Source organism: Alexandromys fortis, unplaced genomic scaffold, assembly GCF_014885135.2.
Source record: "Alexandromys fortis isolate MF-2015 unplaced genomic scaffold, M_Fortis_MF-2015_v1.1 scaffold_10, whole genome shotgun sequence".
NCBI lineage: Eukaryota > Metazoa > Chordata > Mammalia > Rodentia > Cricetidae > Alexandromys > Alexandromys fortis.
This window is the reverse complement of record NW_026067895.1, coordinates 5825281-5841532: the sequence shown is the minus strand read 5'-3', so window position 1 is coordinate 5841532 and position 16252 is coordinate 5825281. Positions and strand designations below refer to the sequence as shown.

The 16252-nt window shown below is 38.3% G+C and overlaps 1 protein-coding gene across 1 annotated transcript in view; it reads left to right on the top strand.

Moving 5' to 3' along the window:
- The window catches only part of LOC126510749 (aldehyde dehydrogenase, cytosolic 1-like), a 43985-nt gene that overhangs the window by 14510 nt on the left and 13223 nt on the right, over positions 1-16252 (top strand). The window contains exons 3-9 of the mRNA XM_050157450.1: positions 1461-1601; positions 3431-3560; positions 5806-5867; positions 7596-7724; positions 8874-8987; positions 13858-13960; positions 15557-15741. Of these exons, the coding sequence (XP_050013407.1) occupies positions 1461-1601; positions 3431-3560; positions 5806-5867; positions 7596-7724; positions 8874-8987; positions 13858-13960; positions 15557-15741 (864 nt within the window). The remainder of the gene's footprint in view (positions 1-1460; positions 1602-3430; positions 3561-5805; positions 5868-7595; positions 7725-8873; positions 8988-13857; positions 13961-15556; positions 15742-16252) is intronic.

Here is a 16252-nt window from a genome sequence, read left to right as displayed (position 1 = left end):
TTTTTTTTTTTTTTTTTTTTTTTTTTTTTTTTTTTTTGTGCATAGTAACATGGTGTCTCAAAGTCGTTTCACTCCCTTGCTCAGAGAGGCCAGGAAGCTCAGGAGAGTTCTCATTAAACAGAGGCCAGTGACGGAACACTGAGCAAAGGGATCCGCACAGCACTGTGGTCACACTAGTTTAAGATGCGTGGTTTAAAACCCACTTTATTCTCCTTTGCGAGGTGCATCACAACAAGTGAAGCCCACTGTCCTTTTGATCAGCTTGATTTATAGTATACCCTATACTGGTGAGTCCTGTAGACAAAAAGCTGTGCAATAGTCCTTACATGCATGCTATTTGCACTTGATCTGATGAAGTTAAAAAAGCACACGAAGTAGGAGTGGAAGAAGGAATGACACTTTCAGGGTGGACTGGAAGAGTCGAGAAGCGTGAAGAGGGGTCTACAGAGGACAGGAGTGAGCAGGGCGGTGGTGGCGCAAACCTTTAATCCCAGCACTCGGGAGGCAGAGGCAGGCGGATCTCTGTGAGTTCGAGACCAGCCTGGTCTACTAAGAGCTAGTTCCAGGACAGGCTCCAAAACCACAGAGAAACCCTTTCTTGAAAAACCAAAAATAAATAAATAAAAAAAAGAGGACAGGAGTGACCATGCCTATGTGGAAGGGCCATGGCTTGGGAGACTTAAAGGAGTAAACTAAAGGAAAAATGCAGCAGTGATTCAAGTACATGAGTGAAACCAAGAAAGGCAAACAGTTTGAGTGTGACTTTATTCTATTACTCCATTTGCCTTCAGTTAATGAGGCTATAAGCAGTATCTTATTAATAAAAGACTGTCCTCCGCTTATTTAGGGACTAGCGTGGATCACTTTGCATGCAGTCAGGAAGTAGGGGCTGACCACACACACAGTGCATTGGTTTGAATGTGAAATGACGAGCACAGCTCATAAATTAACACAGCTGTCACCAGGTGGTGGCGCTGTTCTGAGAGGCTACCAAAGATAAGGGCTAGATGGAGAGTCGTGATCAGGTTACATGGTTCATAGCCACTCTATTTGTCTTGAGATAGCCTTTTGTTTTTTTTCTTTTTTCTTCATCTGTAAAATGAATTTTCACAGCATTTTCTGAATCAATTGAGATAAAGTGTTTAAATTAACCAGAACATTATTTCAAATAAAATAAACTCATTGTCCTATTTACATGGGACGAAGTAAAAGCTATTAAAACAGTACTTCTCTTCTAGAGTTTAACTATTTGATAAGGCTATGGAGCTTCTTTGAAATAGTACTCAAGAGAAAGCATTCTATCATATTATGGTCCAGTGTGTGTGGAATGTTCTGGACCCTGGGCTAATGTAGACTAGCATCGGTCTCTGAGGACTGTGTTGTAGTTTATTAAATTGTGTTGTTTTGCTTGTCAGTCTAGAGTTTTGAACATCCTGAAATGAATGTTCTGTGACTTCCAGGCAGATGTGGACAAAGCCGTGAAGGCTGCGCGACAGGCTTTTCAGATTGGCTCCCCATGGCGCACCATGGATGCTTCAGAGAGGGGGCGGCTGCTGAACAAGCTGGCTGACTTAATGGAAAGAGACCGACTACTGCTGGCTGTGAGTACTAACTTACACCAAAGGGAGACAGTGGGGAAGTTCCTGGGAGCATTCACCATTCCAACTGTAACATTGGTCAGTTTGGTTTAGAGCCAGATTGACAAACTTGCTCCTGCCTTTTCTCTAGAACTTCTCAGAGTCCAGAACCCAGCTTTCCTATACTCATGAAATCTTTTTATGCTCTCATGGCCTATATTTTTAAAGTTCAATAGTTAGATAAGTCAGTATAGATTACGGATGGAGGGTATATTTCCTTTACTTTTCTGCTTTAAATTTTTGTAAAGCCAACTGAAAACAAAGTGTTACACAGGTTACAATTCATAGTAAATATTATTAGCTTCAGAATCTTAAGTAACAACAAGATTCAGGCCATAATTTTATCAAAAATATCAGTAATTCAGCGATTTTTATTGTTCAAAACATGCCAAAATAAATTCTATAGCTCTGTAGTAAATGTATACTAACTAAAATATTCTACTGAAAGTAATTGACATTTCCCAAAGCTTAGTTCTTTTCATTTGTCTTAATTGCAGAGTGAAATGTCTTAACTTCCTCTGTCAGCCTGAGAGCAATGGGGATAGAAGAATAGATATAATGTGACAAATTTATGATAGCAGACAATATCAAAACTGTGCATCTTGCCAGGTGACCCCCAGTAGATTGTATGATTTGAAAGCATCCCTTAAAGTCTGCATAAAGGGGTGAGGAGAAGATACTGCTAATATAAGAAAATGTGGAACTTCATAATCTTTTATTTTTCCTTTTATAAAAATAGATTCTTTTTCTCATACAATATATCCTGGCTTCATTTCCCCTCCCTCTATTGCTCCCAGTTCTTTGCCTCCACCCCAATGTGGATAACCTCTTGCAGGCTGTCATTAGAAAAGAACTGATTTCTAAGAGATAACAACCAAAAATGACAAAAACAAAATATAATTATGTAAAGTAAAAAAAACCAACATATTGAAGTTGGACACAGCAGACAAACAGAAGGAAAGGAGCCCCAAGAGCAGGCATGAAGAATCAGAGACTCACTTGTTCTCACAGTCAGGGGATCCATAAAATGAGAAGCTAGAAGCTTTAATATATCTGTTGAGGATGTGGTGCAGATCCACAGACCCCATGCTTGCTGCTTCAATCATTGAGATCATGTGTATCTCATTTAGAGGTTTTAGCTGTTTTAGAGGGCCATGTCCTCCTGGTGTCCTCCATCTTCTCTGGCTCTTATCCTTTTTCTGCCTTCTCTTCCATGGTGGTCACTGAGCTCTGAGAGGAGGGCTTAATGAAATACTTATGATAATATTTCCCAAACCAGTGGTTAATAGTTAAATTCTCTGCTATGGAGGTGTTGCAATTGTGTGAACACACAGGTATGGATATAACAATTGTACGAGCAGACATGAGAGAAATAGGATGGCAATAGTGACATTGTGTATAGTTGCAGAGCCTGAATTGTTGCTACAGTCAGATGACAAGTGCAAGCTTGTTGGAACTCTGATAGGATGTGGAGACTAAGAATCATTTTCACAACTGAGTACTTATGTAAACAGCTCTTAGACATGCTTAGCCAGAGGTACTTAGAATAAGAAAGAAAGATTAGTGGGAACAGGCAATCAGAATGTCACTACCTCTCTCATCAGGATCTTGTTATGTGACCACAAGGAAGTCATTTAATTCTTTCTTAATTTCTTTCAAAGGAACATTTGATTTAAGAATCGTTATATTTTTAAAACTCTAGTATGTAATTACTAAAATCATTGACTTTATATTCTTGATGTAATTTTTATTATTGAATGTTTAGACTTTGATATTTCTACCTATTTTTTCAGACTATGGAATCAATGAATGGTGGGAAAGTATTCTCTCATACATACATGTTGGATTTAGATGTCGGCATAAAAACATTAAAGTATTGTGCAGGCTGGGCTGACAAGATCCATGGCCAAACAATACCGAGTGGTAAGTACATTTGGAAACTACCTGCATGATGGCAGAAGTGAGGCCATTCATGCAGACCTGAATACCTTTAAATTTTCCCTGACAAATGTGTCCATCAACTAGGTAAACAATTACTTAACTTGATCCAACAGAGTTCTGGTGCTAGAAGTTTCATTAAGAGTAAGCATTGTGGGTATTTTAGACAGAATTCAAGTATGAACATTCTCATAGACTCACCCACTAATTTGAGTGCGATGTCTTAGGGTCTCAAGTTTTCAAAACTGGCCACCGAAATTATTTATTGAGTGTCTTTCCCACAATGACAATTGTACTTCTTCTGTAATATTATTACCTAAGTCTTTGCATGTCCGGAATGTAAGCTGTGCTGATTTGTGCCCAGTATACTTAGTCCAATATACTTCAACGACCCAATATATACCAATGTGTTCCAAAAGCATCAAAGCAAAATGAGACTCTGATTCAGCAGGATTGAGAATCTTTGCATGGAAGTGTGGTGTATTGGTTAGTGGGGTATGGCAGCAGCAGAACAGACACACGGCAAATATTTCATGTGAGAAAAGAATCAGTTTGGGAATGGCTGGAGGCAGTTTCACATCTCTATATACAATGACTTCGGGAACACAAATAATCCACTTCAAGATTTTCCTCTGATGTGCACTTCCACCCTAACTGGAAGATACAGAATAAGATATATTAGCTTCATATATGTCTTATAAGAATAGAATGAGACAACAGGGGTACTATGAACCAGTCTATTCTGTAGCTCTTACTCTACTCTTGGGAGACATAAAAGAAGCTGTTCAAACTACCTGTAGATCTGGACAGGGAAAATGGTTGTGCGCTAGCAGTAGGATCCTGTGGAAGGCAGAAGAAAACATACAACAGCAAAACTCTAAATAGGACCACACTATGAACAAAAGCAACTTGTGAACAAATGATCTCTTTCACTTGAATTTCCACACTATATTACTTCTCTAAGGGAAATAAGGGCAAAAACTCAGGGCAAAAACCTGGAGGCAGTAACTGAAGCAGAGGCCTTGGACAAATACAATGTACTATAGGGTTACTTTTTATGGCTTTCTCAGCCTGATTTCTTATGCAGTCCAGGATCATCCGCCAAGGTTTGGCATTACTCCAAGTGGGCTGGGTCATCACGGGTCCAACAATAATTGAGAAAATGTTGCATTGACGTGCCTACAGAACAATCTCATGGCAGAATTTTCTCAATTAAAGTTTGATGTGAGAAGTCCTTCTGCCTTTGTGTTGCTTTCATTGGTTAATAAAGAAACTGCTTTGGGCCTTTTGATAGGGCTGAATTTAGGTAGGCAGGGAAAACAGAACTGAATGCTGGGAGAAAGAAGGGCAGAGAGATACTATGGAGCCACTGCCAGAGTCCAACATGCTGAATCTTTCCTGGTAAGCCACTGCCAGGTGGCAATATACAAATTAATAGAAATGGGTTAAACCAATATGTGAGAGTTAGCCAATAAGAGGCTAGAGGTAATTGGCCAAGCAGTGATTTACTTAATACAATGGATTTACTTAATACAAAGTTTCTGTTTGGTTTTTTCGGGGCTAAGCTAGCTGAATGGCCAGATCGAACAAGCAGGCCCTTTCCTTACAACAAAGGTTTTCTCTTACAAAATATATTTACATTTGTGGTGATAGTGAGGCACAAGAGTCAGTCAGATTAAGATAGAAAAGAACCACAATTCATTTGAAATATTTTATTCATAGAATAAGAGATTGCTTTTATATTTAGTAGGAAAAAAGAAACCCCCAAACTATAACAAGTCTAAGAGAAAGACTTCTTACTCCTTGGAGAAGTTTTACTATTTTAAATTAAGTATCTGTTTAAAAGTTGGAGCTCCTGGGACATTTGAGATACTGGGAACTTTTGCACATGGATTTGTTTTATCCATAGGGGACCTCACCTCCCTGTTCCTTCTGCACTGCTCTGTGTATGAGAGTGGTGTAGGAGGCAGCCATCTTAGAATACAGGGAATGAAGTTAACAGACTATGGGATCTTCCCCGATCCTGTCACTCATTTTCCTGTACCTCAGTCGTAGAATGAAATTGCTATTTGAGAGCTTCATTGCTCATGTTATTAACCTTGGAGACAGGATGTTTTGTTTGCTTTTTGCTATTCACTGTGAACCTCCTCTCCTACCAACAGCACATCATCCTGTCTGAGTGGATCCTGCATTTGCTTTTATTGGATGGTGTGTTTGCTCTGTTTTTCAGATGGAGATATTTTCACTTATACAAGACGTGAGCCTATTGGGGTGTGTGGCCAAATCATCCCCGTAAGTTTTACTTCATGACTTCAGTAGGGAAAGGGAGCTGTGATTCCATTTCATCTGAAGCCCATTCCCACACAAGTGAAGCTTATGTGATGGTTATATGTGAAGTAAATTCAATAAGCATGACTACCTGAATCACTCATTCCTATAACTTTGCTTCTTGTATATGAGCTGTCATGTTCAGAATATAATGCTTTATAAATAAATATAAAAAAAAAACAAAACAAAACAAAAAACAAATAAAGAAAACAAAAGGCTAAAAAAAATAATATAATGCTTTATCATTTGAGGATATTTCAATATTGACAAATACTCCCTAAGAGTTTAGTACATGTTTTTCTTTTTCTGGAAATTGTGCTTTGTTCTGGTTTTATGAGATATGCTTCATAACTATATGACAAAGCTTTATCACAGTGCATCTGTCTTTGAACATTTCTACTGGACACAGCAGTGCCCACTGCTCCCAGCACTTCTGTCTCCTCCTTGAGACTTCCCACTGTGGACAGTAAGTGAAACAAGATTGTTCAAATCCTGGAAAATGTTTTTTTTTTTTATTTCAGTGGAAAGAAAAATTTCCATAACAATTGGGAAAGTATGTGGCTATATTTAACTTTAAATAGCAGATTTGGGTAGTCATAATTCTTCTTCCAAAAATTCATGTTCTGGATGTAACCAGATTTTCTTGAAGGTTAACACGGGACACTGGACACATACAGCTGACATAGTTTAAAAGGCTAAATTAAAATACTGTGAAGTATCCCAAAGGCTTTGGAATGACAGTCACTCTCTTTTAGTAAGACTGAATATACCAATGTACTCATGGAACTCTTCAGTACTTCAAAGGCTTAAAAAACACCCAAAACATGTCTACAGCACTCTACCACCTAGGATTATAGGCTAAGTTTAAACTTTATTTTTCTTTTTTTTTTTTTTTTTTTTTTTTTTTTTTTTTTTTTTTTTTTCTGGGGATCGAACACTGGGCTTCACACATGATACATAGACGTGTGCTATGTCATCTATGTCATAACCCTCAATTTCTTGATTAAGCCTTAGAACATCCATCTAAAGTAGAGTGGACTGTTTTCAAGACTCCCAGGTGGCAAATGCCTTAAATAGAGAAGAAGGTGTCACATATTTTATTTCTACTGCTGGCCAGCAGGTTTGCTGGGATGATCTGAACTCAAACACTCATCCTCAGAATGGGAATTTGACACCATTTTGCTGTTAACAAATTTGTTTGCCCTGGACTGAGCCTAGCTCACTGTTGTGGAGTACACATTGAGTATGTTTACATCTTTGGGATCACTCCCTAGCACACATACACACAAAATCTCCTGGATGTGGATTTTTCTGAATTATTATTTTGGATAAAATACCATAAGTGCCTTTCAGGGAGAGAGGAAGAGGATTTCACTTTTAAAACACAAGTAAATTACAACATGCTTAACTATATGTGAATCCCTGAAATAGCGTTTTTCTTGTAAATAAAGAGTTCAGAATAACAAGACTTGATTGCATTTGGTAGCTTTTTCCTGTTTCCTCCTACATAATTTGTTTCAAGCTTTTTTTTTTAATCATTTCATAGTTTCTTTTGTAAACTTAGTTAAAATAAACTGGAAAATTATACAAAACTTCTAAAATATTAGTCAACTTTTGTCAGGGTAGCAAACATCAATAACAAATGTAGTTTTGAACTATACAAAGAGACCATTGTTCAATTTTGCTTTCCAGTGGAATGGTCCGTTGATCATGTTAACTTGGAAGATAGGCCCTGCCCTTGCCTGTGGGAACACAGTGATTGTCAAACCAGCAGAACAAACCCCTCTCACTGCTCTTCATATGGCATCTTTAATAAAAGAGGTAAGTCTCCAGAGTCTAAATGTACAGGCGAATTGTGGGTCCCTCCCTGTTCACCTATCGCCTCAGTCTCATCACTATGAGCTTCACTGATCACATGCTGATCCTGTTCAGTTGTTCAGAAGAAAGCAGCAGAACCTCAGGCTGCAGCATTTGTCAGTCAGCAGAAATGTGTGTCTATCTAAATAATGACAGAGGTTCATAGCCAGTCACATTAAGGTTATTTACATTGTTCAAATCTCATGAATGTAAGTTAATTAGGAAATGTAGCATTTTTTTCAAATAGTGAAATACTGAGTTTATCTACATTATGTAGCTTATAACTTGCCTGGTTGCTTCTGTAAACTTCTTTGAAGTTATTTTAGTTTTAATATATTTAAAGGTTGGAGGCTTCTCTGCCAATATGCCTGCTGTTTCACTGTTTCCAGAGTTGATGGTGGTGACTGTAAAAATCTGTCTTTCTGTGTAGGTAATTTAACATACACTCTGATATTCTATCTATTTGAGTTCCTTTTATAAATTTGACACAGTTAATCATTGGAGTGATCAGCTGTGGCAAGTTTGTTGTCAACTTGACAAACCTAGGAATAGGGTACCTCATCTGACAAATTGTCTTCCTCAGATTAGACTGTGGGGTTTTTCCTTGATTGCTGATTGATGTAGTATGTCACAGCCCACTGTGGACAGTGCTATCCCTAGCCAGGTTGGCCTTACTGCGTAAGAGAGGTAGCTGAATCAGCCAGAGAAAATAAGGCAGTGCATATAGTTTCTCCATGGTCTGCTTTAGTTCCTGGTTCCAGGTTCCTACCTTGAATTCCCTCAACAAAATAACCTATGAACCAGATAGATTTCTTCATTCCCAATATCATTTTGGTTAATGTTTGGTCTTAGCAAATAAGAAGCAATTAATACAGCAATGGTGACAGATTTGCCCATAGAACATAGTGTCCTAAGGGATTACCACTTTTAGAGATATTTTCATATGGATAAAAAAATTAAAGACAGCAATGAATAAAGGACAGATACACTTTGGTGCACATTCTTGAGAGAAGAAACCCTAAGGTGAGCAAAAAGAAATAGCTCCAGTTTATTGATCATGTCTTTTATGAATTAAGTTCTTGATTTATTAACTACTTTCTTCCTAACTTGCAGGCAGGATTTCCTCCTGGTGTGGTGAATGTTGTCCCTGGTTATGGACCAACTGCAGGGGCAGCCATCTCCTCACACATGGACATTGACAAAGTGGCCTTCACAGGATCAACAGCGGTAGAGCCATTTTCAGAATATCTCCTCTTTCACAAGTAGAAATATGTTTTTTGCAGCTGTCTTGCAGCCAACACCTTCTTTAGAAAAGTTGCTGTGATGATTTGCTCTTTATTCTAGACTCCAGATATGTTTACCAAGCACAAGTGGGTAAATTTTGAATAGTAAGAAAATGCTGCTATGAATCTGAAAGGTTACAATAAATGATTTGTAATGTAATCACTACTGTCTCTTAGGAGAAATATAGCCTTTGAGTCAGTCAGATAATTAGTTAAGTGTATGGTAGGAAATACAAGTTAGGCCACAGTGATTTGTATGAGTCAATGTAATTATTGCCTTTGGATTAAGAAAAGTAAATGGTAGAGTCTCACCTCTAGCTTCTGTGTGGAATGCTGTCTACCCAGCACACCCTGAGAGGGTGATGCATTCCAATTTCTAACATGTTCTTGCCTGGAGAGCCTTAGTTTTCTGCGTTCCTCCCTATGCCATGAGTAGATAAAAGTTGAAGAATGGAACCAGACACAACCATAACAAGACTCAGTAAGGGGAGAGCAGGCAATGGAAAAAGAATAGTGAAACAGAATTCTGGGGGTCGAGGGAGTTTCTATTACAAACAAAAGAAGATATAGATGTTAAGCTGTTTCTATCAAAGCCATGCTGGTGTCACCCTGCCAGGTAAGAATATTATTAATTATTGATAGAAAAGATATTGCATGACACATTGGCATGGATGGGAAAGGTGAACTTGAATAGACATTGCCAGGTCCTCAAATATGAGTTCAGGTCCTGACAGGGACGGTGTGTTGGTGCAGAGAAAACTTCAGACCACCAAGGGGATTGCACTCTAGTGGCCCCTAATAGCTCAGGCCATCTTCATTTATACTTAACAGATCTTTTCTTACCAGGGCCACATGAACAGCTTTATTATTGGCTTCTATTTTTGACTTTAGGAAATACATCACAATTTAAGGAATATTTGTGATTTTTATGGAAGTCCTAAATGTTCTACTTTACGCTTTTTCAAATACACCCTCCTATTCCCTACATAACCTGCTTCTAGACATAGAGTTCAGCATTTTTGCAGACTTAGCTAAATATCAAGTCAGGCACATCCTGCTCTAGCAGCGCAGTTAACTGTGGTTACAAAGTTAAAAAGTATGGACTTGGGTACAATGCTTTAAGAACAACAATATTCAAACTCAGACAATTCTTTCATGCCTGCAAGATACGCTTTTATATAGTTCCCTTTCCTACAAGTGGGTTCCATGCCTCAATGTCCGTGTAAAAGGCAGGCTTTGATAAAACACTCTTTTTCCATATCATTATACATTGGTTCTTCCACCAATATAAGCTCAGGTGTATGGTAAAGATGGATCTGCCCACCACGCAGTTTGAATTGTAGCTTTTACTCTCAGAGCATACTAGATCCTACCAATGATTCTATACTTGGTGTCCAGGAATGTACTCTCAACAGAGGCACTATGTGTGTTCCTGAGGTTTTTCCCCTATTCTGTGTCTGCATTCCCTGCTCTCCTTTTCAGAACTTTGAGCCTTTGCTAATATTCCAAATGTTGCTTTCCCAAATGTCTCTAGTGAGTCAGAAAAGTTCTCAGGATCAGGAGTTGTAGCTAATAATCAGATAAGAGATTTGAGAAGCATCCCCCATTAGGGCAGTCTTAGGGAAAAATATTGCAGAAAGAACATTATTTTCAGGAGAAATTACAGCTATTGCATGCATGACTGGAAAAGTAAAACTAAAACCCATCTAGAAAACCACTAATATAACGAGAGGGGAAAAGAGCTTGCAAGCTGCACGAACTTTGCAAATTCCAGGCTGTCCCATGGACTACTGCTCCTTGCCAAGTGAGAGTTCATTTCCACAGGTGTTTTTTCCTGAGGCAGTCTGCTGGACAGATAGCCATATGCTGCTCTGAGACTAGGCTGCATGGCTCCCAACAACACCTAACTACCAACACAAGATACTGGTAGAATGGAGACGGCAATTGGATATTTACAAAGTTCTGTTCAAGGGATCAAGAGAAGGAATCTTATGTGAACATGGAACATGTTCCAGGTTTTAAGAAAGCTCATTCTAGGCCGGGCGGTGGTGGCGCACGCCTTTAATCCCAGCACTTGGGAGGCAGAGGTAGGCGGATCTCTGTGAATTGGAGACCAGCCTGGTCTACAGAACTAGTTCCAGGACAGGCTCCAAAACCACAGAGAAACCCTGTCTCAAAAAAAAAAAAAAAAGAAAGCTCATTCTATATAGTGATTGAGCATAAGTCAATTTCCTTATAATTGCAGTTAGCTACATAGCTAAACTGCACAGAGAATTGAAATAAGACTTTGAATTTTGATTTTCTTCATCTTTCAAATGTGTGTATATTTGTTTGTCATAGACCGTAGAAAAATAGTGTATGTTGTAAATCTCTGATTGAGATGGGTTAAATCAACCACATAGTCGTGATTTCCTTTGGAAAAACAATATGCAAGTGGACCAAGACATACTGATAGCTTTAGCAATGGTGATGCAAGTAGGTAATAGGTTCATAGCAAGGTAGATAGAAGAGGCAGTCAGAAGGAAGCCTAGAATTCCACATCCTCTGCACTAGGGATGCGATGACCACATCTGAGCCCAGATCCTAGGCTCACTTCTCCAGTTTGCCTCTGCCAGAGGCTGATGTTCCTTGAACTTTGGAGCACCTTTGTTGTGTGATTGTCTTAATTAATCCTCAACTTGGTGCCATTTTGCTACTCCTGTAATGCTATCACTATGCCCATTTACCTTCTAAAAAGGAAACAGTGAATTAAGGGGACTAGGGAACTTCTGGCTTCAAATAAGAGGGCTTCAGAAAAACAGAAGAATCCTTTCCCAATTTGAGATTCTTTATTTGAGAAGCACAGGGACTGTATCTAATTCCTACTTTATTCAGTTCCACACATTAAAAGGTCTGAGCTGGTAGAAAAAGATATTTAGCACCTGGCTGAACACTCAGGAAAATGTCTGTGAAGAATCCTCAGCTTCTGCTTCCTCCTCCCACTCACCTTGTCACATTAATTTAGGAGATGTGTCAATGTGCCCTCTCATCTCCTGATTAGTCTTTTATATTTTCCCAGGCTTCGGCATGAATATGGGCATAATCTCCTCTACCCTGACTCCCACTGATTCTGTACTGGCAGGATGCTAGCATCTTTATGTCTGAGGGAATCATGAACTAAAGGCCTTCCCATCTGTGTTCTCATTATCTAAGATGTAATCATGGGCATGAATGTCCTTGCCGCATAACTAGTCTCTCATCCTTGCCTGGTTTGTCTTGAACACTCTCTTATTCTGTTACCACAAAAAGAGGCACAACTGCTTGTGAATACTGAATAATGTCATGTTTGCTACATGTATTTAGAAACCAGAGTGAACAAAAACAGCATTAGTCCTACTCAAATCCATTGTGCTGGCTTCTTGAAAGATACTGGCAATTGTGTAAGAGGCCCAGACAGTGTCTCTCATGGTGATAACAACAACTATACCCATTCTAATAAAACTTTTATTACATTCATTTAAAATAGATCTTCAGCCACAAAGTAAAACACAGTCATTTTTTAGTGGTGGCAGGCACTAGCTACATTTGCCCTACATGGCAATGCAACTATATGATGAACACATTTTCCCATCACAGCTTTTAGAGTTCTGTTTTGTCTTTCTTGAAGATCTCTTTAGGAAACTGGTAACACTTTACTACTTGTTCTGTGCAAAGAAATGAAATTGTAGGCTAAAAATCATTTTTTTTCTTTTCTGTCCACTTCTTGTTAGCCTTCTGGATGTACACACCTAGACTTAAAAACTTACCTTATTGTTCTGGTGAAATAGAAAGCCAGTCAAGAAAAGAAACAAAATACAATGGTTACCTCAAAAAGAGAAGGTAGATCATCTTAGCTTAGTGTTCTCTCAATAGGTATAATGAAGAATCAATAGTAATCAAAACAAGATACAAAAGTCAAAACCAGAAATAATCATAGAAAATACACTAGACAGGACATATTCCACAAATAACATAAAATAAATCAAAAGCAAGGTATTTTTCTTCAAAGTAACAATTAGAATTAAATAAGAAAGGAGAATGGTGTGATTCCAGGTAAGTGTGGTAGGAACAAAGAGCTTAGAGCCAGTGTGTGTGTGTGTGTGTGTGTGTGTGTGTGTGTGTGAAAAGCAACATATGTTTGAGAAGGGAAAGAGTGGTGGGGAGAGAGAGAGAGAGAGAGAGAGAGAGAGAGAGAGAGAGAGAGAGAGAAAGAAATAATGAGTGAGGATGCTGTGATCAATAAGTGGGGAATTAGGTAGTGACTGGGTATTTATGAGATTTACACAGATAGACATGACATTGTTTGAGGATGACTCAGAAACATCTTCATGAGCATTGTGAGACCATGGGAAACAAATGATTTTTCTTCTCATTAGAACAAGGCTCAAAGAGGATCTTGCCAAGACCTGATCCCAAGTAAGGGACCAACCTGGAGGCAGTCCTGGCTGGGAGGGTATAAAAAAAAAAGGAAGAGGGTTGAGATTTAGATGATGGACAGAATAGTATTTTGACAGGACAGAATTTTCTGAGTATCACTAAAATGATGAGAAATCAATACAAGAGGTGCTTAGGGGGCATTTCCAATCAAATCCAGAGAAGACGTTCTGACAAAAATGAAAATAATCTTTTATCTGTTTACACATGGAGTCAGCTCTCACATCTGCCCATGAACATTTTCATGTGTCTTCCAAATAAAATCAAATGGCTGTGCAAATGGCCTACAAATGGAAAGTATTAGAACATGCTATCCGCACAAAAACAAACGAAGCCTCCTCCTCTGCGATGTTTAATTTCAGGTTGGCAAATTAGTCAAAGAAGCTGCAGGGAAAAGCAATCTGAAGAGGGTCACCCTGGAGTTGGGGGGAAAGAGTCCTTGCATTGTGTTTGCAGATGCTGACTGTGAGTACAAGACCCTTGCTAGTGTCTTTCCTTCTTCCTCCTTATGTCTGATGATATCACAGTCACCTGGTGTAAAAAAATAAATTCAAAGTAAAAAGGAACTGACTAGAGTCTGGGGTGATTCTGCAAAGCTTTTGAACTGTTTCTAAAGCACACAGCTGATAAACACAGAGAAGATTTTGTCCTGGGTTGGCATAGATTGCTACTTCCCAGTGTCAGTCTGAGGTAGTATAAATGGGCTGCATCGAGAATATATGACGCAGTTTTGATAATCCCATACCTGTAATTGTATCGAGGGCACAAAATACTTGAGGCATTTGGAACCAAAAATATCCTATCCTGGTTGCCAGCAAGTTCCTTTGATTTCTCTGCTTTTACTGTCATCTTGAGGGGACCACAAGAAAATTGAACCTGTGAAATCATTTCTCTCTTTCAGTTTTAAGGATAGTTGTTTGTCATTTTGATGTGACCCGATTAATAACAATCCAGATAACTATGATTTTCTTACCAAATGATATACTCATGTTACTTCCTAAATAGTCACGACTTACATGTGTGGTTGAGAATCCCTTTAATGTGGGGAGGGGACAGGTAGAGAGGAGAGCAGAGAAAAATGTAGCACTCAATAAAAATCAATAAATAATGTAAAACAAAAAAAAAGAATTCCTTTAACCCCTCGTTCCTCGGCTCATAATTAAAATGAGGCTATAAACATAGGCTCCGTGGAATTCACTGTTGTCACTATTAGTGCGTTTACTGGAAATATTAGGACTTTCTACTTGGTTAGCAAGATGCCTGTTTTGTCACTCTGTCGCCTTGCCTCACTGCACTTTCAACAGCTACTGTTAACTCACAGTTTCACACCCAGGTTCTCCAATCATGAATTGAGGAGTCCTAATTTATAAAATTGAAGCTCCTAATTTATAAAATTGAAGCTCACACATACCTCAAAAAGGCATATCTTATTGCATAGAATTAACGATATCCTTGTATAAAACTCTAGGTACATCGGACCCTCTAAACTATGAGTTCAGTTTGCTTGTGTGTTTAAGACTTTAGTTAAATTTTAGAAATATTTTTTTCCTAGAGTAAGGGTGGGATTGTGAAATGTTCTGATGTAGTGAGTTTTAGTTGTTTGAATGTCATTTTCAGAAAGATAACATTTTATATTGAGAGAAGTATTCAGCAATGTTTGAAATTACTAAGGGCAATAGATAATTCAGTTTTCTCTTATTAGTTAGTTAAAAACTGACACTTAAAATTTAATTGACTAAAGAATTATAAAATGGAAGTAGTTGTAAAATTATTTGTAATGATATTTTATCTTTTAATCAAATGTATGTTCTTCAGAAGTCATAACGGTCATTATCTTGTCAGAGTTCCCTTGTTGTTATTATTTCCATGGTAAATAAAGGATCAAGAGATCTATTTGTGTCATGGCTTCCGTGCACTGTAATGTGTTGAATCTATGACTCATGAGATAATTCGTCATTTTTCTTATCACCATATTGCATCTGAAAAATATAGGTGTGTGTGTGTGTGTGTGTGTATTCTTTAGAAAACATTCTTTATGTCCTGTAAATATTTCCTTTGCAGTGGACAGTGCTGTTGAGTTTGCACACCAAGGAGTGTTCTTCAACCAGGGACAGATGTGTATAGCAGCATCCAGGCTTTTTGTTGAGGAGTCAATTTACGATGAGTTTGTGAAAAGGAGTGTTGAGCGGACTAAGAAATGCGTTCTTGGAAATCCTCTGAATGCAGGAATAAATCAAGGTCCTCAGGTGAGTAAACATAAGAAAGGCAAGTGTTTTGGATGTCAAACTAATGTTTTTTGGTCTTATTTTGGTTAAGTAAGATTATCTTCTTATTCATGCTCATTGGTAGCTGATATTATCTTGATCTGGTGATTTAAAGAATCTAACTTCAAACAGCAAAGACCAATCTGTTTTGTCTTGGCCATTTTTTTTCTATCTATCTATCTAGAAACATTCTAGGAGTCATGGTGGGAATTAAGCTTAGAAAGAAGGGCTGATGAGATGGATCAACACATACAAAATTTGTCACACTAAAGACCAGAGTTCTGATTATATCACCTATATAAAAGCTGGCTAGTTAGACTGGAACTTTGAGTTCAGTGTTCAGTGAGAGAGCTTCCCTCAGTAGAAAAAGTGAAAACCATTGAGGAAGACATTCAATGTCAACCTTTGGCATTCGCAAACATGTACATACATGTATATGCACCTATATACAATTCTTCAACATGAAGGTGCACACACATGTAGATGCATTTGC